The sequence below is a fragment of the Mesocricetus auratus genome, unplaced genomic scaffold (assembly GCF_017639785.1).
Source record: "Mesocricetus auratus isolate SY011 unplaced genomic scaffold, BCM_Maur_2.0 Super-Scaffold_100006, whole genome shotgun sequence".
Classification (NCBI taxonomy): Eukaryota; Metazoa; Chordata; class Mammalia; order Rodentia; family Cricetidae; genus Mesocricetus; species Mesocricetus auratus.
In genome coordinates, this window is record NW_024429190.1 from 68,360,384 (window position 1) to 68,382,027 (window position 21,644).

At 42.0% G+C, this 21,644-nt stretch overlaps 1 protein-coding gene and 1 long non-coding RNA gene across 2 annotated transcripts in view; one reads left to right on the top strand and one right to left on the bottom strand.

The window, feature by feature from the left end:
- Positions 1-7,853: 7,853 nt before the first annotated feature.
- Positions 7,854-18,411, bottom strand: LOC121140707. The gene is made up of 2 exons (XR_005877629.1): positions 17,992-18,411; positions 7,854-8,318 (listed from the first exon to the last, which is right to left on the bottom strand). It is a non-coding gene; the product is annotated as an uncharacterized LOC121140707 (long non-coding RNA).
- A 139-nt stretch (positions 18,412-18,550) lies between these two features.
- The window catches only part of Parm1 (prostate androgen-regulated mucin-like protein 1), a 99,050-nt gene continuing 95,956 nt past the window's right edge, over positions 18,551-21,644 (top strand). Inside the window, exon 1 of the mRNA XM_040747395.1 lies at positions 18,551-18,860. Within this exon, the coding sequence (XP_040603329.1) occupies positions 18,749-18,860 (112 nt within the window). The 5' untranslated portion in view covers positions 18,551-18,748. The remainder of the gene's footprint in view (positions 18,861-21,644) is intronic.

Consider the following 21,644-nt stretch of genomic DNA (forward strand, 5'->3'; position numbering starts at 1 on the left):
TGACTGCAGTCTATACATGTACCTCAAATACCCATGCTAACAGCTTCTTATCCAAAGTAGCACTACAGGGAGATCACAGAATTCTTAAGAGCCATGGTCCACTGTGAGTCCTTCAAGTTATTGGGGTGCGATCCTAAAATCAGCCAGTAATGAGACCCTGATCCTTCTCTCCTCTCTTCCTCTACTGCCCCTCGCTGTCTCTCTTGGCTATGAGCTGAATAGTTTTGCCCACCATGTTCAGAACTTGCTATGGACCACTTCCTCACCACAGAGGCAACCAACCATTAACTGACACCTTCCGGACTGTGTGACAAAGTAGCCCCTTTCTCTTTGTAAGTTGTTTGTCTTGGGTATTTGTTATAGGTTTGTAATGCCTTTTTCTAGTGTTTGACTGATTGACAAGTTCTGGAAAGTTCAAAGAGTTCTGCCAATTGGTCTGATTTTGTATCTGAAGACTATATTCTGAAAGGGATCCTAAACTAATAACAGCATACCTGCTTGATATTCTCCAGGGTTAGTTTTAGTTTTGAGACAAAATTTACCAAAAAAATATGAGATTGTAGTTCTCAATGGAGGCTCTAGCACATCTGAGTGGGGGGTGGAAAGTTTTGGAATTGAGGTCAGTGGAAACAGGAGGACCCCTGCAGCTCTCTGTACAACTCATTTTGCCCAACTGGTGAGCACCAGGTTCGGTGAGAGACTATGTCCCAAAATTAACGTGGAAGAACTGCATTGTCTCTGTTGTTGCTAAAGGAAATGATTTCTTGATGCTTAATATTCTTCCCACACTTCTGATGCCAGGATGAAAACATTCTATGCATATGATGGACAGTGTTAAAAAAAACTCTTATTAACAAATCTACAAGCTTTATGTCCATTTAGGAGATAGTAGTGTAAGCACCGAGTCTCAGAAATCTGAAGAAAATAAAAGAAAACTGGGTTTGCAAAATGCAGTCTGGAATTGCTTGTCAGATTCTAATGAGTGGGTGTTGAAGCTTTGGGTCTAAAAACCCCCTCCTATCTTATGACTTTAAAGATATGTACTTGAAATTAAAGTTTTACAACAAGGTAAGAACCGATAAAGACACCTGACATCCTCTGTTCTTCGCACGAGATGTGTGCACATATATTAACATGCACACACAAGTACCACTTACATATAAAATAACAAATTCAAAATTTAAAAATGATAAAAAGAATGATCAATTCTGCAAAAACTACAAAACAATTCGAAGCGAGTAAATATATACATATATAATTTATATACACACATGTATAAATTATATATACACATATAACTTTGGAGAGAGAGAGAGAGAGGAGAGAGAGAGAGAAGAAGAAGAAGAAGAAGAAGAAGAAGAAGAAGAAGAAGAAGAAGAAGAAGAAGAAGAAGAAGAAGAAGAAGAAGAAGAAGAAGAAGAAGAAGAAGAAGAAGACTTCAGGTGTGATCTTTCTGGAAGGTGTCTGAATAACAGACCTTGAAAAATCTAACTAAATATAAGATATCTCATGCAATTGGTTAGGGATGTATATTGGCTTTACTTGGTAGATGTTGACTTGTTTTCTGAGGAAAAAACTATGGTAGCTAGCTCTAATTGACTATTTTGGACTAGTTTGCCAGGGAAGCTAGAGCTCTGCTGTCATGTATTATTGTTTCTGTTTACATTTGGTGCCTCAAAAATGTGTGTGTGTGTGTGTGTGTGTGTGTGTGTGTGTGTGTGTGTGTGTGTGTGTGTCCTGACTTGAGTGTTAGTACAGGAGATGGGATTTCTACAAGGAACATCCTAATCTTGACATGTGTGTAGCTAGTTGTTCCAATTTTAAAAAAACTGTTGGTTGGTCTTTGAGAGAATAGGAAATAATTTTCATTTTACATGACTTTTAGTAAGTCAAGCTTCTAACTTTTAAAAATGCTTATTATGATTGCCAAACTTTGGGGTGGTTAGAGCAAAAATAAAATTTTTAAAATGTAATAAAACCTCATTGATATACTCAAGTTTAGAATACAAGTCATATTAGAAAAATACTGACATCATTTTCTAAAGTATTTTGATAAATAAGTCATTTATTGAAGTCAGGCATAGTGGTGCATGCCTTTAATTTCAGCATCCAGGAGGCAGAGGCAGATGAATCTCTTTGAGTTTGAGGCCTCATATGCAGAGTTCCAAATCAGACAGAGCTGCATGTAGAGACCCCCTGTCTTTTCAAATGAACCATTAAACATAACTTTTGCCTATACCAACCAGTTCTCAAAAAAAATAGGCTTATAAATATAACATGCTGCACCTAAAGGGACGTTCCAGTGGTTTCAACAATTAACATAAGCAATAGGAGAATTTCTTTAGAGGTGGCTGAATTGGGTTCAGTGTAAATATTAAGTCCCAGGACTGGCTTTAAACTTTGGTCTACGCATTCTGCTCAATGTAAAAATATTTCATTTTTCCTTTTGAGGTTCTTGGGATTGAAGCTAGGACCTTATACACACTGGACAGGTACTCTGCCGCTGAGATGTAATCTCAGCGCTTTTTAAAAACTCTAACATTTATATTGAGTCAGGGTCTCATTAAGTTGCCCAAGCTAGCCTTCTGTTCATTGCATAACCCAGGTAAGTCTTGACCTTCCAACTTTCCTGTCTCAGGCTGCCAAGTGCTGCACTTTTAACCCATGGCACCTGGGGCTGGCAAGCAAGCAATTTCTTTTTTTTTCCATGTTGTTTATTTTTATCTGCATGAGTTGTTTAGCCCATATGTTTGTATGTGCGTCACATGCATGCAGTGCCCATGGAGGCTGTGAGAGGGCAGAAGTCACTGGAGAGCTAAAGTAGACATGTGCTTCCCTGTGAGTGCTAGGAACTAAATCCAAGTCTCTGAGAATGCAGCAAGTGCTCATAACCGTTGAGCCATCTCCAGGCCCTAAGCACAGGCATTTTCTGACCATAACTACTACATTAAAACTAGAAGCACATATAAGTATATACACAATGGAATATGACTCAGCAGTAAAAAAAAAAAGGATCTGTTTTTCACTTACAGGAACGAAGACTGAACTACGGAATAGGGTGTTAAGTGAGGTAAACCAAGAATAGACAGACAAATCTTGCATAGTCTTGATGACATGTAAATACTAAAGACTTTGATCTCAGGAAACTAAAGGGAAAATTAGTAAACACTGGGGACCTGGAGAGGAGGGAAAGGTGGAGAAAGGATTAAAGGGTTTCAGAGGTGCAGCTGGATAGGAACTTCTCATTTCAGAACACCACAGGATAACCATAATTGACAGCAATCACTTGTACATTCCGAAATAATTAGTAAAGAAAGTTTGACTGTTATCAACACTGAGAAGTGATGAATGTTTAAGGTTATATATGTACCAATTACCCAGCTCCAATTACTGCACGTTGTTGTACATCTGTTCAAACAGCACAGTGTATTTCATAAACAAATACAACTACTATGTACCAATTAAAAAGAAAACACATATTTACAAAACAAATCAGAAGATAAGCAGAAGGGTGAAGCTATATCTAACTGAGGAATCTTTCCCATTACAATAAGGCAAGAGTTTAGCATTGGTGGCATCGAAGGGCTCTTTTAGCATCCAAAGTTTGATAAAGAGTTCCCCTTTATGAATAGTTTATGATGTTCTAGGTCCTATGCTAATCACCTTCAAAACATCACCCTTTGCTGTGATTCTGGCAATGACTCTTTTATCAGAACCTATCTTCTGGATCCCTTTGCAAACATTACCTCTTCGATTCTCAGATCTTCTAACAGTTTGTCAAACTGGAGATCATTATTTTCCTTTTCTAAGTTAGCTGCAGAATTCTGGAAAAATCAAGGCCCTATGCTGCAAGTGCACTCTTTAGTTTTGCCAGCCTGCTCATTCCCCTTCTGGCAAGTGCAGGGTGGCAGGAAGCAGGGGAGTGGGCAGAAATGGAGAGCAGCAGGCCAGGTCAGGCAGCAACCTGAGCTGCAGTCAGCCCAGAGACACAAGTGGAGAATCTGAAACTAAATCCAACCCAGTCAGGCTGTAGATTCCAGAGCCAAGAAACTCAGATGCAAGCTAGACTGCCAAGTTGCAGCAAGAGAACCCTGGAGTACCAGTGTGAAGGAATTAGGCCACAGAGAGAAGCAGATCCCAGCTGTACATTTTTAAGGATTTGTTTACCTATGTATGTGCACGCACGTGTGCATGTGTGTGTGCTGTGTTATGGAAGCCAGAAGGAACTTCTAGAGCTGAAATTACAGGTGACTGTGAACCACCCCAGGTTTGGGAACTGAATTTGGTTTTCCTGAAACAGCTACACGAGCTCTTAACCCCAGAGCCCTCTCTCTCCAGCTGCAATCTTGTCCAATCTTGCAGTTGCGGATGAGAAGAAATTGGATCGAGTTATATCTAAACACAGCACATAATGGGCACAGAGGGCCCTTGAGAAACAGCCGGCCGTATTGTCGAAGGAAATGACTGGGGCTTGGGAATAGTCTGGGTTCTGCCACTCACTAGATGCCTGATGTTGGGCAGGGCTAGGGAACATTGCTGAGCTGTCGACTCTTTGCCTGGAGTAGAAATATTAAAACAGAAAGGCCTAGTCACTGACTCCCAGCCTATTCCCGACCAGGGCTGCATCTGCACAGCACTGGAAGCAGCCACCGCGTTGGAGGAAATGCATGCATCAGGATCTGGAACACTAGGAATGCAAGCCTGGAAGCTGGTGCTACTGTTACTTTTGTTATTGTATGCAAAGAAGCAGACAAAATGGAGATCCCCTTGCTGCTAAGTATTCTCATGGAAGCTGGCAGGCATTTGGTTTGTTTCTTTTGATGTTAACTGGACCCAATCCAGGTGTAAGAAGGTTCATCGTGAATCTCCAATAGGAGAGAAATCTTCCAGCTGCTGTTTGTTTTCATGGGTTTTTAAAAGCTTCCATGTAATTCAGCACAGATATTTGTCAGATAGATCTGTTTCCTTTTGGTGCTGTGCCGGTCTCACGCCCAGCACAGTATGCCCATTTGATGGAGCCAGGGAGCAGACGTGAGAGAGAAAGACCCCGAAAAGAGAATTTGCTGTTTTTAGCACGTCTCATTGTCTAAAACAATGGGTTTCATTATGACATCTTTATAAGAATGTGTATCATGTACTTTAAGACTATGCATTACGCCCCAACATCCTCTCTGGTCCCCATCCACTTTCTGCTCCTGTCCTCCATCCCCCTCCCCCAGCAAATCCCTCTTCTACCTTCAGGTTTTATTTTCAGTTTTAAATCTGAATTCCACAAACGAGAGAACATGCGAGATTTGTCTTTCCAAGCCTGGTTTATTTCATTTAACATGATGACCTCCAGTCCCGTCTGTTTTCCTACAAATGACTGAATTGCATGCTTTATGAGCAAATAAAATGTATTGTGTGCATATACCACACTTTCCTCCCATTCAGCCACTGATTTCCTCTGTTTGGCTATTGTGAACGGTGCCAATGAACATACACAGAAGCATCTCTGTTGTATGCTGATTTAAATTTAAGGAGGAGTTTTAGCATGCTAAATAATTCTACAAAACAGCCATTCATAGTTCCCAAAATGAAATAGAGCCTTTCCCAATCCATTGTTCACTATCTTTGTTTTTTTATAATAATTTCCAATAGATGTATGATGTGGTAATTCAATATATTCTTTTCCTGTACTCATTTACTCTCAAAGAAACACAGTAACTGTCTTTCAGAAGATAAAGAATAAAGAAAGAAGGAAATGGAGGAAGGGGATGATGAATATGGTGCCAAGAAATGACCAATTTTTGTCTCTGGTTTGGATGTACATTTACATAAAAAAACAAGAGGATGGAACACTGAAACAGATCACTGCAGCACCAATAAAGATGCTAAAATTCTGTTCATGATTAGCTGGATGCTGCTGGACTGACACAGCACTAGAATGGCTTTCAGAAGGAAGGCATAGCTAAGCAATTCATCTTAGACATTCTCATTAGCCGCATTCCAGGATGCACAGAAGCCAAGGCCTGGGCTGAAATACCATTGTGCTCTAAACTGGGCAGTGTTCTAATTTACTCATCCACTAAAGTGTGCTGCTGCATAGGGGATGGTACATTAGCCATTATCTTCTACTAGTCACAGAATGTCTACACTGTCTGTAGCCCAGGGACTTTTATACATGCAGTTGCCTCCCCTTAATCCTCATGCTTTCTCTGGCCCATATCCACAGAATTTCTAGTTTCAACACAGGGGTCACTTTCACACAAAGGCTTTCTTGATTGCCTGGAATGGATGAAGACCACTGTACTCCTTTTGTTCACTCACTGTCTTCCTTCCCACAACTTCTCCTCATCCGCTCCCATGAGTGGATCCCTTGCACTACATAGAGTAGAGTATCCTCCATGTCTATTCATTACTGTACAGTAAACATAGTGCCTGGCACATTATAGATACTTAAAATTGCATTTGTTGAGTAAATGCGTGATAAAAATGAATGTATGCAAATAGAATTAGACTAAAGAAGAGAGTCACATAAATACTCCTCCATGATGTCTTACTTAGTCTCTATTGCTGTGACAAAATACCACGACCAAAAGCAACCTGGGGAGGAAAGGGTTTATTTAATCTTACAACTTTTGGGTCACAACCTATCATTTTACCTTGATGGAAGTCAGGGTAAAAACTCAAGACAAGAACCTGGAGGCAGGAACTGAAGGAGAAGCCATGGAGGAGTGCTGATTTCTGTCTTACTCTGCCTGTTTCTCTTTCACCAGCAGGAGCACCTGCCTAGGGTGACACTGCCCACAATGAGCTGGGCCCTCTCATCTAAATCATTAATCAGGAAAATGCCCCCTAAAGACTTGTCTACATGCCAATCTCACAGAGGTATTTTCTCAATTAAGATCCAATCTTCCCAAATATTTGACATTTGTGTCATGTTGACAAAAACCAACCAGGACACATAGATGTTATATTAATTGGAGTACCATTAGCTTCAATGACAAAAGCTAAAATTTTAACAGCTTAATACAATAGACATGGGTTACTTGGCTGGATGATAATCTAGTGACTCTCCTCCAGTCAACTGAACACCAGGCTTCACTATCATTGGGGGAAAAGGGATGGCAGAAGAGAAGTCCTGCTTGCCTCTTCCCAGTACCTGCCTGGAAGAGATTCAGGCAGTTTCTTACACTTCATTTAAAAAGAAACATACAGAATACTAGCACCAAGAGCAAGATGATGATAAATGGGATACTTGTCTGGACATCCCCCCATGTGACACTATTACAGGTAATATGAAGGGCCAAGACTTTCGGTAGACAGCATAACTAGCCACAACAAATAACAAGCCAATGCAGACAAAATAAAGCCTCCACTGAAATGCACCGGTCTCACATGGCTGGTTAATTAGAGAGATTTCTGCATCATTTTGACTATGAACTCATGATCCTAATAAGAATGTTTGAATTACTAAGACTAATGTTCACAAAGCTCTTTTCAGGTTCCTGGAAACTTCCATAGATTTCCCAGGTGTCCCATGCTGTTATTAAATAGTGTATACTATTTGCCTTGACTGCCGACATTCTCTTCTAATCCCCAAACCTACCCTTATTTATTATCAGCATTCCAACAGAAGGTGGCATGAATGCATGCCTGTAAGAATCCTTAAAATATTTTAAAACAGAAGTAAAATAGAACGGCATGACATCTCTGTGGATCTTTTTTATTAGCATCAAACAGAAGAAATAATTTGAAGATCTGTAAGTGAGGATTGCTAACCAACTTCTTTGAATGCTTTACAAACACAAAATACTATCTAAATAATAGCAGATGATAAAAAAACTATATATACATAAAACTATATATAGTTTAATATATATTCCTTAAGATGAATTTATTAAAAATCATGGGTTCTACTGTGATATATGACATAGGAGGAGACTTTTATTGTGAGTTACTTTCTTGGGAAGGCACACTGATCTGGTGAGTAAGGGTGCAGTGGTGATTTTATTTGGGGATGGTGAATCCTCTGCTGACTGCTTCTGTTCTCCTGAACAATCAGTGAAGTCCCAGATACTGGCTGCTGGTAGCCCAAGGCAGATGGAATATCTGACCTGATAATTATGTGGCTTTAGACTCCATAAAAACAGGTGACAAATTGCTAGGTTAAGGCCAAAGTGATGTAGGAATCATTCCTTGCAGAAAGGCTATAAAGACGTAAGTTTGTGTCTTCATTTTCAGTGGCCATGACTTCAAAGGGGCTGCACACTAAGGTTGGGTGAACCACACAGATGGTGTCCAGTTTTTGCTCCAAAAGGTGCTTCTTTGTTGGACTGAGGAAAAGAGAGTTTGGGAAGAAAAGAAAACTCATTGAGTAAAAGCACTACCAACTGAGCCCTGTGGCCTGAGTTCAAACCTAGGACATATATAATATGTAGTAGAAAGATGAAACTGATTTGTTCATATGTTCACTGTGACACACACACACACACACACACACACACACGCAAGCAATGTAATTTTTAAAATTATAAAGAAACACACTGGGCTGTGATGGCATATACCTTTAATCCTAGCTCTTTGGAGGCAGAAGCAGGCAGATGTCTGTGATTTAGAGGCCAGCCTGGTCTACAGAGTAAGTTCCAGGATAGCCAGAAATAACTTTTTTAATTTTAATAACCTTCCTACTTTTAAGATACTGATGCTTGTTTTCTTTTGGAGACATCCTTGTCCATGGAACAACATTTAGTGAAAGTTGGACTCTTGTTAATGAGACTGTTAATTAATGGAAGAATGGATGGAGAGGATTCTTTTTTGACATTCTGTAGGGATTGCTAAAGAAACAGATCTTTGGTTCCCCAACCCCCTGCTACACTGTCTTTGGAGACCTGATATTTAACTTCTCCTTGCGTTTGAGTCACATCTTTCAAAAAAATTCATTTCCTTGCTTGAATTAACTAGAATCAGTTCCTGTGGTTTGAGACATGAGAACATAACAAAAGAAAAGAATTTAAAACATGTAATCAAATAATCACCCAATATGAGAATTCAAAAATACAATAAATGATTTCTTTTATGGTTTTAATAGTTGAGCAATTCTGTCAAGCAGACGACTCTGAAATCAGATCAGTCCAGTTTAAGGCCACATTAGATGCCAAAGAAATACCAAATTCAGATCAATTGCTTTGCATAGGACCAGAGATATTGCTAGTAACAGTTACTGATCTCTAATCTATATGTATTCTATTCACTGACAACTAGAAATCCATGTATTCAAGTAGGAGGGTAGACGTGAAAGGTTTCCCAAACTCTATTTCTACAGACTGTCACTGCTCAATAAACTGGACCAACAGAAACCTGGAAGTCCTATTCCCTGTCCCTCAATGACACATCATGCCATCAGTTAGCAATCCTGGTACTTTGGCTCTCAAGGAGTATCTTGGACTCCTTTTCCTTTCTCTCTCAACAGTAACTCCTCTATGGAAACTCTATCAACCTCTTCAGAACTGTCACCTCACAAACATGTAGGAAGATACATCTAGAGATTTGCCTGTTAAAAAAAAGTTTCTTCCTGACCACATTTATTCCTCATTACCAGTCTGAAGGAGAAAGAACAAGAGAACAATACATCAGAGAAAACACTGAAAATGCCTCACAACCTTCCAGGTCTTTGTTTGTAAAGGCCTAATCCCTAAAGCCCAAAGATTAGGGTGCAGACAAGGTATCTATGCCAGAATGATGAGACGAATATAATTTCCCAGAAACAAGGAAATTCCTGAGGTAGGAGAGTAGGTTGAATAATAAACAGAGACAGTCTGAGGGTCTAAATTCAGAGGGCATCTGGGATCTACTTCCTAGGCATAGTCCCTATAATAGTTGAAACCCTTCAGTAAGGGAATGACTGTCTTTGCAGAGATTTTGACACCCCAACCATTACAGGCAGACCCTGGATCTGAAGACTCATATGAAAAACAATGACCAATTCTCTGTGCTAACTCGGGATTGAGATGGAGCAGATGACTCAACAGTGAGGTGGCTTTATTCACACTCAAAAGTTTAGCATCACAGAAAATACTGGAACCATAGATTTAAAATAAGGAAGAAAGGGAGGAAGGAAGATGATAGGTAGCTATTGTTAAGATTTTCTACCAGTCTAAGAAGCTGGGAAGCATAAATAAGATATGAGCTTGAACAGGCAAAATAAAAAGGGAAGAAAAATAGAAAGTTTAAAGGACACCCACTTCCTTAAATGTAGATTTTCTAGAAACCCACCTGCTGCTACAAACTGTCCTTAAAACATTGGAAACTACTATAATCTTTTCATAAATATACAGTCTGTTCTAAAGAAGGCAAGGAAAAGCCACAGGGGTCCAAAAAAAGGAGGAAATGGAACTATAATTTGAGTGTCAGCAGCCGTTAAAGCTGTAAATGCCCTAGGTTTAATGACCACTTGGAAGACAAGAGATGAGAACTTGGCCTGTGTGAACTGGAGTATTGGAATTGGATTCCTTGTCTAACACTAAGGACTGTGCATTAAGAGAACTTAAATGGAAAGGCAGGCTATAAAAATATAAATATACCTGAGGCAAAAGATTACACACAAAGTAACTATAAACACCTCAACTCAGCTCCATGTGAAAAAATGAAATATATCAGTTGTAACAAAATTCTCAAGACTGGGGAATGGGCAATGTGTGAAAAGAGGTTTAAGAGTTCATGGATTGGAAGGCTAAACATTCTGGCATAGACAGCCCTATTTGTGCAGCACCCTTGACTGAGTCACATCAGGAGATGGCATCATGATGGGACCTCATGCATGAGAAAGCGATCAACACAGCAAGACCCAAGTCAACACAGCAAGACTCCAAGTGGGAAAGACTCAGGCTCACTCTGTCATAATGACTCAGTCTCATGGAACTCTAATCTTTTCTGATGGTAACCCCACCACAGCAGTGGCTTAGCTATGCCCCACCAGACCCCACTGTGCAATGTTTTTACCACCTAAACACCACCACACTGAGAGGCAGGGCAGGAAATCTACAGCCAAACCCCAGAAGAGCACAAACAGAGAAAACAAGCTTCCTCATAAATCAGAACCCGAGTCCTAACTCCACAATGATCTGGAGTTGGAATTTGTTAGTACCTACTTTAGAAAACCAAGGCTGATCACTGTAGTCACAGGTTTGAACAAATTTATGCAGAATCTAATGTAAGTTCCCTTAGAACATGGGTTGGTAGTCTATGGTAATTTATGCAAATTTGTTGCATAAATTCTGTAATCTCAGAACCAAAGCACTTTTCATGACACATGAAAATGATGTGAAATTGAGAGTTCTATCTTGAATTAAAGTTTTATTGAAACATCCACTCATTTATGCATCTATGGCTGACTTTGTCCTATAACTATAGTGTCAATGTAACAGAAAATATATGCTTCTCACCACTTCTGGGTGCACTACACATCACAGCGGTAAAGTCACAGCTTGAAAACATTTTCAGTGTCACTTACACAGCTACACTACACGTGATTCAGAAGTACAGGAAACTGATTTTAAGTGGTCTCGGTACTTTATGTAACAGGTTGGGAAATGTGTAACAGGTTGGGGTGTGTAAAGTACCCGTGTACAAAAATACAATAGTGATTCAGGCAAGACCATTGTGTGATGACTTTCAAGGTACAGCAGTTGCTTTTCTTTCATGAATGCATTGGTTTTCCTAGGGAAAAAAATGTTATAAACTGATTATTTAGACCCAGGGATCTGTGAGACACTTTCCCATGAACTTAGTTTGTCATGTCAGAAAAAAACACTTGACAGTGTTTGTGTCACTGGGAGGACTCAGTATTTCAGGGGGAAATTAAAACTTGAAGAGACAAGTATCCTTTACCAATAGCTTCATCATTTCCTAATACTTATTTTCTGATGATGTGGGTTAAAATTCTATGAACACTTTATATTTTTCAAATGTGGTATTTTTGATATTGCACAATAAAATGTTTTAAATTTTTGGATAATCTGTAAAACTCAGTGAGGCAATGTTTTTCACATGACCGAAGTTTAACATCATAAAAAAAATCCTGTGTGGATGAAAAACATATTCAAAGTATAGAACAGTCTAATGAATTTTAATGTGTCACAATATGAAAATTGCCTTAACAAGCTTTCAGATTCCACACTGACTGACTTTTAAGAAGCTGTACCTTGTTGAACAAGGATGCAGTATAGAGGAAGAAAATCTGAAGTTCCCTGAAGGGGTCTGAAGATGCTGTTCTTATATAAACATTGCGGAGTTCTTATAAGTCAGCAATGCAGAGGATCCTGAGACCACAACGTTTGAGAAATTCTCCTACAAACTGTGCACATGTCGACTTACAGGGCTAAACAGCGCTGCCAGTGGCTTTGGGTAGCCATGAGTATAGTTTGTCTAAACCCTGTAATGATGTTTTATTACAATTTTACTGTTGGTCGTACTTTTTCCATTACCATGCAGCATTTGATTGAATTCTCTGTCTACACTGAGTCATGACACTTTCTGTGTGCTTACAACTATCTGAAGTACCTAATGCAGGTGGGAAACAGAGCGTAAAGGTTACAGACTTTCCTTTGGCCATGCATCATCCTTGGGCCTCATTCACACCACCTCTTGCTCTTCAGCTGCATGTAATGACTGCACTGCCCAAGAGGGCACCTGCTGGTCATAGTTAATGAAAGGCAGCTGACCAATTAAAATGACCTGCATGTATAAAAGTATAACGTCTACAACAGAATGAAAAGCATGTGAACTAGCTCAGTATGTTTATGTTAGATACCTGTTGTTATGATAACTAAGACATCTTAGATATGTAAAATATATTCTTCAATAAATTCTCGTTGTTTCTCTTCCTTTTTGGAAATGGTATGAAGCTCAGCGGTATAGTGGGTGCCAGCATATGCAAGGTCCTGGATTCCAGGCCAGCACTAAAATGAGAGGAGGGGAGAGAAAGAGACACAAAGAGACAGAGGAGAGAGAAGTGGGAGGGAGGGAGGGAGGGAGGGAGGGAGGGAAGGAGGAGAGGAGGAGAGAGAGGGAGGGAGGAGATGGGGAGAGAGAGGGAGAGAGGAGAGGGGGAGAGAGAGGGAGAGAGGGAGAGAGAGAGGAGAGAGGGAGATAGAGAGGGGGCAAGACAGAGAGAGAGGGAGAGAGAGAGGGGGGAGAGAGAGAGGAGGGAGGGAGATAGAGAGGGGGAGACAGAGAGAGAGGGAGAGAGAGGGAGAGAGAGATTACATGAAGCCACTCAAAAAGTTTAAGTAGCGCATGCGGCCTGGCCAGTGTTTTATTTTTATTGGACGGCACACACTAGTCTAAGGGTATTAACTCAATTAAGTTTTAACTAGTTTGAATAAGTGGTTCCATTGTGTGCATAGCCTCCAAGAAGTCAGCTTCTTCCTTCTTGAGATATTTAAAGAGTTGTAATCCTTAATTAAAAATTGCTGACACATGGTTTATTGTTCTCAGAGTGGTCATGCAGCTTCAAACACTGCTGTTTAAATCAGTGAACAACCGTGCTTCATCCTGCCCTTTCAAAACAGCCCAGTTCAAGTGCTTCTCTCTCAGCTAAGTTCCAAATTTCTACTTCTACAGTGTGAGTAATTGCTTTAAATCTATTTTGCCATTAATATTAAATGTCAAAGAATCATGGTTCAATAGAGAAAAGCAAAGCTATAGGGACAAGTTTGTGATTCAGCTTGTGGGAAGGAAATGAAGCAAAAATAAAATAGAGCAAAGTCTTGAAGCTGCTGCATCTCTGCCTTGGAATGGCAGCAAGGGTGGGAAGGGGCCACAGTAAGAGGCAACGGTAAGAAAAAAGGCTGTTCATTTGCAGCAGTCACAATTACAGCTCTCAGAGCTCCCTCCATACAGCTATGAGTGTCAAGAACAGTTGCAGCAGGTAGCAATGTGTTCTCGCTGCCCAGTGATTCCCCAAATGTCTTCATATACACTCCAAAGTTTGTTCTCTAGTCTAGACATTAATTGGCCCTTAGATTTCGACAAACCTTTCCAATCTATTATCTGTTCTGGGCTTGGGGTGAGGTTTAGAGGAAACTCTCACAAGGCTTACCCATACTGTGCTTTGAGAGCACATAACTGTTGGTTTCTCCATGAGAGAGGAATTGGTCAAGAATGACTCATATCTTGGGTCTTGCCCATACCTGACTTAGATGACAGATGAGAACTTGGATGAAAAGCTAGTGCTGCAATAGCTTAAGACTCTTGGATCTGTTAGGGGTGGGGTAAATGTATTTTGCATGAGAAAGAAAATAAGTTTTGGAGGCCAGAAGATGGGATTAATGGACCAAATGAATGCTCCACATGCATTTCATACTCAGGTGTTGACATTTTGACAGCCACTGTACTTCTGGTACCTAAAGTTAGCATTTTAAGGAGGTAATTAAGGATAAATTAGGTCATAGTGGTGACATCCCAATCCAGAAGGACTGTTGCCCTTATAAAGGAATAAAACCCATAAAAATGTACCACAGATAAAAGGTCATATGATGCTATATCCATTGTCAAACCCAGGGAAGAAAAAAAATGTCACAAAGCAACTCTGCTGCACTTTTGTCTTAGCAGTCAACCTCTGTAACTTTGAAAACTAAAATTCTGATGGACCTGGTGGTACAGGTCTATAATCTCAGTTACTTGGAAGACTGAAGCTGAAAGATAACAAGTTCAAGGTCACCATGGACTACAGAGCAAGTTTAAGCCCAGCCTGAGCAACTTGGCAAAGCCTTACCTTAAAATAGAGAGTAAAACAACTGCTGTGAATGTAGCTCAGTGGAAGAGCAATTATCTAGAATATCTGAGGCCCCATGTTCAATCTTTAATACTCTGACACTGGTATAACAGACTCCGAGACCTTAGCACAACTGACACCATGCTAGAGGCTCCATTGTGACCTTAGAACACAGCATAGAGACCCCAACACCAGCCAAAATGAGAACAAAGATCTAATCTATCAAAGGCATAGTCCATAGTTCCAGGGTCTGGGAATGTCCCCAATAGGGCTAGCTTTGCTTTTTGGCCTCTGTAGTTTCACCTCTCACTAACTGTTCTTGCTAACTGAAGTGTGTCAACCAGATGTGGTTTTTATGTATATAAGGCAAAGAACGGTGAGGCTTGGGCTGCATGATTTAGGCAAGTTCCCCTTGCAGTCGCCAGTCAGCAATACAGATGTTCTATTTGGCTTTAAGAGTGTCCATGTGTTCTCTGGTGGAATTGCCTTACAACACTGGAATGAATGGAAGTAAGGAAAAGATGGAGGGAGAGAGGGAGGGGGAGGGAGGGAGGAGGGAGGGAAGGAAAGAGGGAGAAATATTTTGTTTCTTAAGACATTCAACAGATAGTGTTCCTCATCACCACCACCATCATCATCATCATCATCATCTTCATTATAGCAGCTTTAGAACACTAATATAGGACCTGACCGGTGCCAAGAAAGTGAAATCCTTGTTTGGCCAGTGGTAGGGAGGAGCTGTGGATTATACCTCTAGTCACTGTTACACTATCTCCCACAGCTCTATCACCCAAATCGTTTGCTCGCTCCTCAACCATGAGACTAAATGTCTAGGGATAATATTTCTGTGAGTCTGACATATCTCAGCTAACAATATCCATGAAGTGTAATACACCTAGGATGTCAAAAGCTAATCCAGTCAAGGGCAATATTTTTGCAAAATGTTGAAAGTCAATAACACTAGAAATTTATTCTGTGATCAAAAAGGAATGAAGTGGGTAAAGGGCAGATTTATCTCAGATTTTATCCCACTGGAACACTATAAAAGGATCAAGAAAGATCTCTGAAGAAAGCTGCTTTTGATATAAAGGTATAAATAGTTATATGCAAGTTTCATCCCTGACCCCCTGCTATTATATAACATAGCATCATTCGGTTTCCTTCAATTCCAAGTAGCTTAGTTACTTTATTTTTAATTTAGGATAGTAGTCTTACAGGAGAGAAAAAATAGCTTTGACTTTACCATACAGAAGGTCTTAGCTTGGACCCCTGTAATGAAAGGCAGTTAATAAGAGAAAAAAGTTTAAGAACATGCATAGACAATATATACACAGGAGATGAGTAACAAGGCTTAACAGCCATCTTCAATTGAACAATTTGCTAATAATTCTACTAATAATAACAGTTAATAATAATGGTGTTGGGCAAAGTGATCAACAAAGACTTGGAAAACAGTGTAAGGTTTGTTATACAGACTTAGACCACTGCTCTCTCCACTGATCAACATGCTTAGTAGTTTAGTCATCCTTATTTCTCTTACTACTGAGATAGAAACATCCTTACAAATGAATGTTACCTTTATAAACCCCCTCCACAGGAGAGTAACTTCTACTCTATTCTCAGGGTTTCTCCAATTTCTCCCTATTTCTCAAAGTAATTATCATGCCAAGGAGGTGTATTTTGGGGTGGCAAATTGTTGTGGAATAAGCCTTCTGTACACTGTGTCAGATGGAAAAGCCAAACTGAGAATGATAGGATGAGGAAAGGCAGAGTTAAAGGTGTCACAAGCCAGACAGAGAATGAGTCTGACACACGAAATGGGACAGAGGTAAAAGCCACAAGCCTTGGGGCAGCACACAGATTAACAGAAGTTGCAAGAGGTAGTTAGTAACAAGCCTGATCTATTGACCAAGCATTTATAAGTAATCTTAAGTCTCCATGTTGGCTATTTGAGAGCAGGAAGTTGGCACAGAAAAACTCAGCCTACAGCCTGTTCTGGTCTCCTACAGTATCTACCTCATAAAGTGTAAAGAAATGCGCGCGAGCGCACACACACACACACACACACACACACACACTTAGAAATTTTTCTAACACATAACAGATGTTAATAAATGTTAATAGATATTATTTGTAACACTTAATACCAAAAGCCTTTATTACTGTATGGTTTTTTTTCATTTTTTATTTGAGTATAGTGTTTCAGGCAATGGGGACTGGCATTAGGTGGTATGACAGCATGCCCAGTGACCAGACAGAGAGAAGAAAGTCTAATGGGAAAGAGTTGTGAGATGTTTCTCAGTGGTTTACTGTCTCTTCCACCAGCCAACTTCTATTTGTAGAATGGAGACCAGAAGGTTCGGAGAAATGTTTAAGATGTTGAATTTGCCAGTTTTTCTGTCCAAAGAGGCAGGAAAGGAGGTTCTGTCCTTGTTCTTAGTGTTTTTGCCTCGTATCGCAACAGGAATCAGTACATTTGTGAAGACAAAGGACAATTATGAGGCCAGTGTAATCTATTGTGGAAGTCCAACCAAGATCTACAAGTGGTGATGGAGAGGTCAAGCCCAGAATCGACTTGGCCACAGCGAAAGTGATGAACCGTGGCTGGGAAGGAGAAGAGTCTCTGACATGAGGAAAACGACACAGCAAATGACAGAAAATCAGTTCTGCGGATGGCACCAGGCTCTTCAAGTTCTTATGAAGGTTCCTTTACTCTGAGGACTCTCGCTGAGCAGGCTCAGACTGTACCAAACTGAAGAGGATATGGCATGTAACAGGTTCATAACTAGGCAAGTCTAAGGTGTGTGGGAAAACTAAGGTGTTAGGTGAAAGGTCAGTTTTAATCCCTCTTAGGAGAAGCCCTGATCTCTGGAGAGGCGTTCAAGTACGGAGAATGAGCCCAGGGAGGCATATGATTATTCTTTGATAACTGTGAGGCCTGAAAACTAACTTAAATTTATTTCCTACCCAAGAAAATGAGGATGCAACATACCCACCTGGGATATTTACAATGGGAAGCAAATAATTTAACTTGGGTTGTATATGAATGCACATTGCCATTGTCCAACCTATTTCCATTTCTCAGGAAATGTCAACCATCATCATCTTCAACTATTATTATATAACAATATACTATTGTATTGTGATCATGGATGGGCCCACTATACAATCCATTCTTACAAGTTATATAAGCATAGCACCTTCCGTAATTTCCCATACCTTCAGTTTCTCACCTGCAAAATAACAATTTTATGTCTCTGGGTTAGTAGAAGGAACTTCGGAGCGGTAACTAGTCAGACACCTGGTTCAGTGACCTGGTTCATGTAACCAGACAGTGGCATTTCTTCTGAGATGAGGCTGAATAGGGTAGCCCAGGCACCAGGAAGTGCAGCGGAAGTTCCGGGCTGGTGAGGGTTTAAAGTACACAGAGAGTCCTTTGAAGATATGAAGGTGAAGGTCCTTATTCCGTACTTGGAAAGAAGTGTTTTGATTCTCTGAGGTGACCTCTTGTCACCTCTCTAAAGCTAATAAGCGAAATCGAGTCGGTTTCCTGAAGGACGGGACCCATTAGCACTCAGCGTTACCTTGGCTTCTAGAACAGTGCAGGGCTCTCTTGAGCTACCGGCTGAATCCACTGAAAGCTCGGGCCTAGCGCCCACTGTCCAGCAGAGGCCGCCCTGGGCCGGGACTCCTGGGACCAGTGCGCAGGGAGGGGGAAGGCCAGTGGGTGGCCCTGTCCTCGCAGGAGGGCCATGTGGGCGGGGTTTGGCAACAGTGCAGGCGGGCCCTGGGCTCGCGCAGCTGGGATGGAGCAGAAGTGCGCCTGGCGCCGCAGGGCACACAGCTGACTCTGCGCGCCACCTCCGCTTCGCCTAGCGCCGCCAGACACCAAAGCTGCCACCGAAGCTGCTTGAACTGATCGCGCCGGGCGGTCAGCACCACCCCCTCCTCCCGCAGCCCACCGGGCGGTAGAGGAGCCACCGGTGCCCTATGCACTTGGTCAGCCCCAGGAAACTCTTCTCTAGCCGCGTCCAGCTCGGTACCGAGCGCCGGAGTAACATGGTCTGCAAGGCGCTCATCGCTCTCTGCATCTTCACCGCAGGTACTTGGCGCGCTCCGCCACGAGCCACGCGTGGGGAAGCCGGCACCAGGCTCCGGCTGAGCGGGGTGGGGGGAGCGACACCGGGAAGTAAGTCGCCACTGGAGGGTAGTGGGTCCGCAGGCGTGTGCGCACTTAGATTTGAGATGAGCGGTTTTGGCGGTCCTGGAGGGGAGAAAAGATTGGGTCTTTGCGGCGGCAGATTGTGCCCCCCACAAATTCAACCTTTGTGAAACAGGTGGCCGGCTAGCTGGCGCGTTAGAACACCAAACCCTGCAAGGAGACGACTACTCTCTACAGCTTCTCTTCTTCGCTGGGGGAGGGGGAGGTGTTGTCTCAGAGCGCACCTGCCACAGTCCCAGACACCACTTTTTGCCTTGGTTTGTCCTGCCATAGTACTCAGAGTCAGGGCAGACGTATGATAAAGCCACTGCTAAGAGGGCTTCAGCACCATGCGCGCTCAAGCGGGCTGGTCATCGCTTCAGGACTTAGAGGTCTCTGAAACTCCCGCGTCTCTTCTTATTTAGGCTTAGGGATGATGCAGCATGGTCTCCGGGGCAGCGGCCCAGGCTGGGGTCCAGTTTGCAATCATCGCAGGAGAATTGCAGGTCTACTGTGGCCAAGGTCCTCCCCCCCAAAATGTGCTTCCTGAATGAAATTAGTAACTTGGGTAAAAGCAGGGTACACACCCCCTTCTGCCTGTGCCCCCATTCCCAACTATCATTCTCTGATTCTACACTGCCTCTGTGTGTGACCCGATGGTCTAGGGACTACTAGCCAGCTGCCACGACCTTGGGCAGACAACCCAAGTCAGCCCTTGGACTGCAAAGATGAAATCAGGCACCATCGTCTGGGGTTGGGTACCTAGGTTTTTATCCAAAAAAAGTGTAGCTCAATAAAGGACTATGGATAGGGACAAGGCACTGGGGGGGGCGTTTGGTCGAGAGGAGGACAGGGAAGAGTAACCCAAGAGAGCAATCTGGTCTGTTTGAGAAAGGATCCAAAGCCACTGATTCAAGATTCAAGCTTTAGTTCAACGCCCCCCCCTCCTGTGTTGCTTGGATTCCTGTAAATGTGCCTCCCACCCCAGCCCAAAAGAAGTCACAGCTCCTTGAGAAGAATCTGGAAGCTTCCCTGCGCCTCTCAGAGGATAACACAGTTTTAAGGGAAAGTTCCCCAGCTTGAGCCAATAGCGCACTATTTCTCTGCAAGGTCTAGAGACCTGCCTGCAGATCTTTCCGGAACAGTCGGTGGGCGGCTTCCGTGGCAGCAATCCTCTTGGGAGAGGAGCCCTTAGACCTGACAGTGTAATGGCCTTCCCAGCTGGATTGCCTCCAAAGGTAGTTCCCTGGTCCTCCAAGGAGAAATGATGACCCGGAAGGAAACACTTTTACGGAGCTTAAGAAGCCTGCAGTGGGCTAATGGATAGATTTTGTTTGCTAAATTGATTTTGTTCCAGTATCCATTTATTATTTATTAGTATGCCTAATATCTTTGAACACTGGCACTGGCAAAACAAAAACACAAAAATGGGTTAATCCTAACAAGGAGTTCAGATAAGATGGTTTACTGATTGATTGGTAATTGATTATTCAGTTTCATTAGTCTTACTGTTCAGCTGTGTTCTGCTGAGAGAAAAATATCACCCATCGGGCCCTCCCCTCCCCAGAGCCAGGTGGCTGGTGTTTCAGAGACTGGTTGAGCAGCCCCAGCCCTATGCCCTCCAGGCTTCTACTGGAATCAGGGCCATCAGGGTCTGGAAGCCCAGGAAGACACATTGCCTCTTTCCCTTACTTGGTCTTCATGTTGCTATCCCATACAGGGAGCCATGACGCTGGGGGCAGCTCTCTCTGGAGTTTGTGGATCTCCGTGAATCTTTCCTTGGACATTCTGTTAATAAAACTGCTGACCATAAATAGGCTGGAAAATAATGTCAAAATTATCATGAGCGCCTCCGATTCCAAAGTGAAACATTTTCAGATTGACATATTTATCTAGAAGGCTCTGGATAATGGCAGGCATGTTCCGGCAGCTTGTCCTGCAGCTTCCCCAGCAAGCCATTCACCAAAGGATGTTTTTTTTTTCCTGTTCTATTTTTCTCTCCAGTTTTAGAGGCTTCAGAAAAACTTGAACAAAGCCTTAAAGTGATACTTCAGTGAACCAGAGACAGTGCTTGGCAGGACTTTAATGTTTAGGTTTAACAAACCCTTTTGATATATGCATAGTGTTTCATCCAGTATACATTACAGGCACTTGAAAATATGAGTGCATTATCAGCAGCCTTGACAGAAGACAGCTCAACATTTGTCCCCTGAATTACCTTAGGTGGGATGCATAGGAGTACTACATGGGAATTAAAATTCAAACTCCAAGGTTTGGCATAAGAACTATGCAGAAAGGGAGGGCAAAGACCACTGAATGACTTAGCTATTCTGACCTATAAGGCTCCTCACTTTTGTTCCCTCCACTGTCACTGCTGGCCCTTGGAGCTGGGTGGCCCCACTCATTTAAAAAAAAACCCTCGGTGAGATATATAAGGTATATAGAAGCTATTCAAATGGTCTTTTTAAACACTTAAGAAGACAAGAAATTCATTATGAGAGGAGTTCATGTATATGAGAAGCCAGTAATCTGGCTTCTGTCTACCACAGGCCTGGATAAGGAGGAGTACAGTGCACCCCATTCCCAAGCACCCTGGGGCACTCATTGGTCCTCTAGTCAACAAGACCAAGGGAGCTAGAATTTCAGTCTGCCCACCAGCAAGGGATCTGTGTGTGTGTGTGTGTG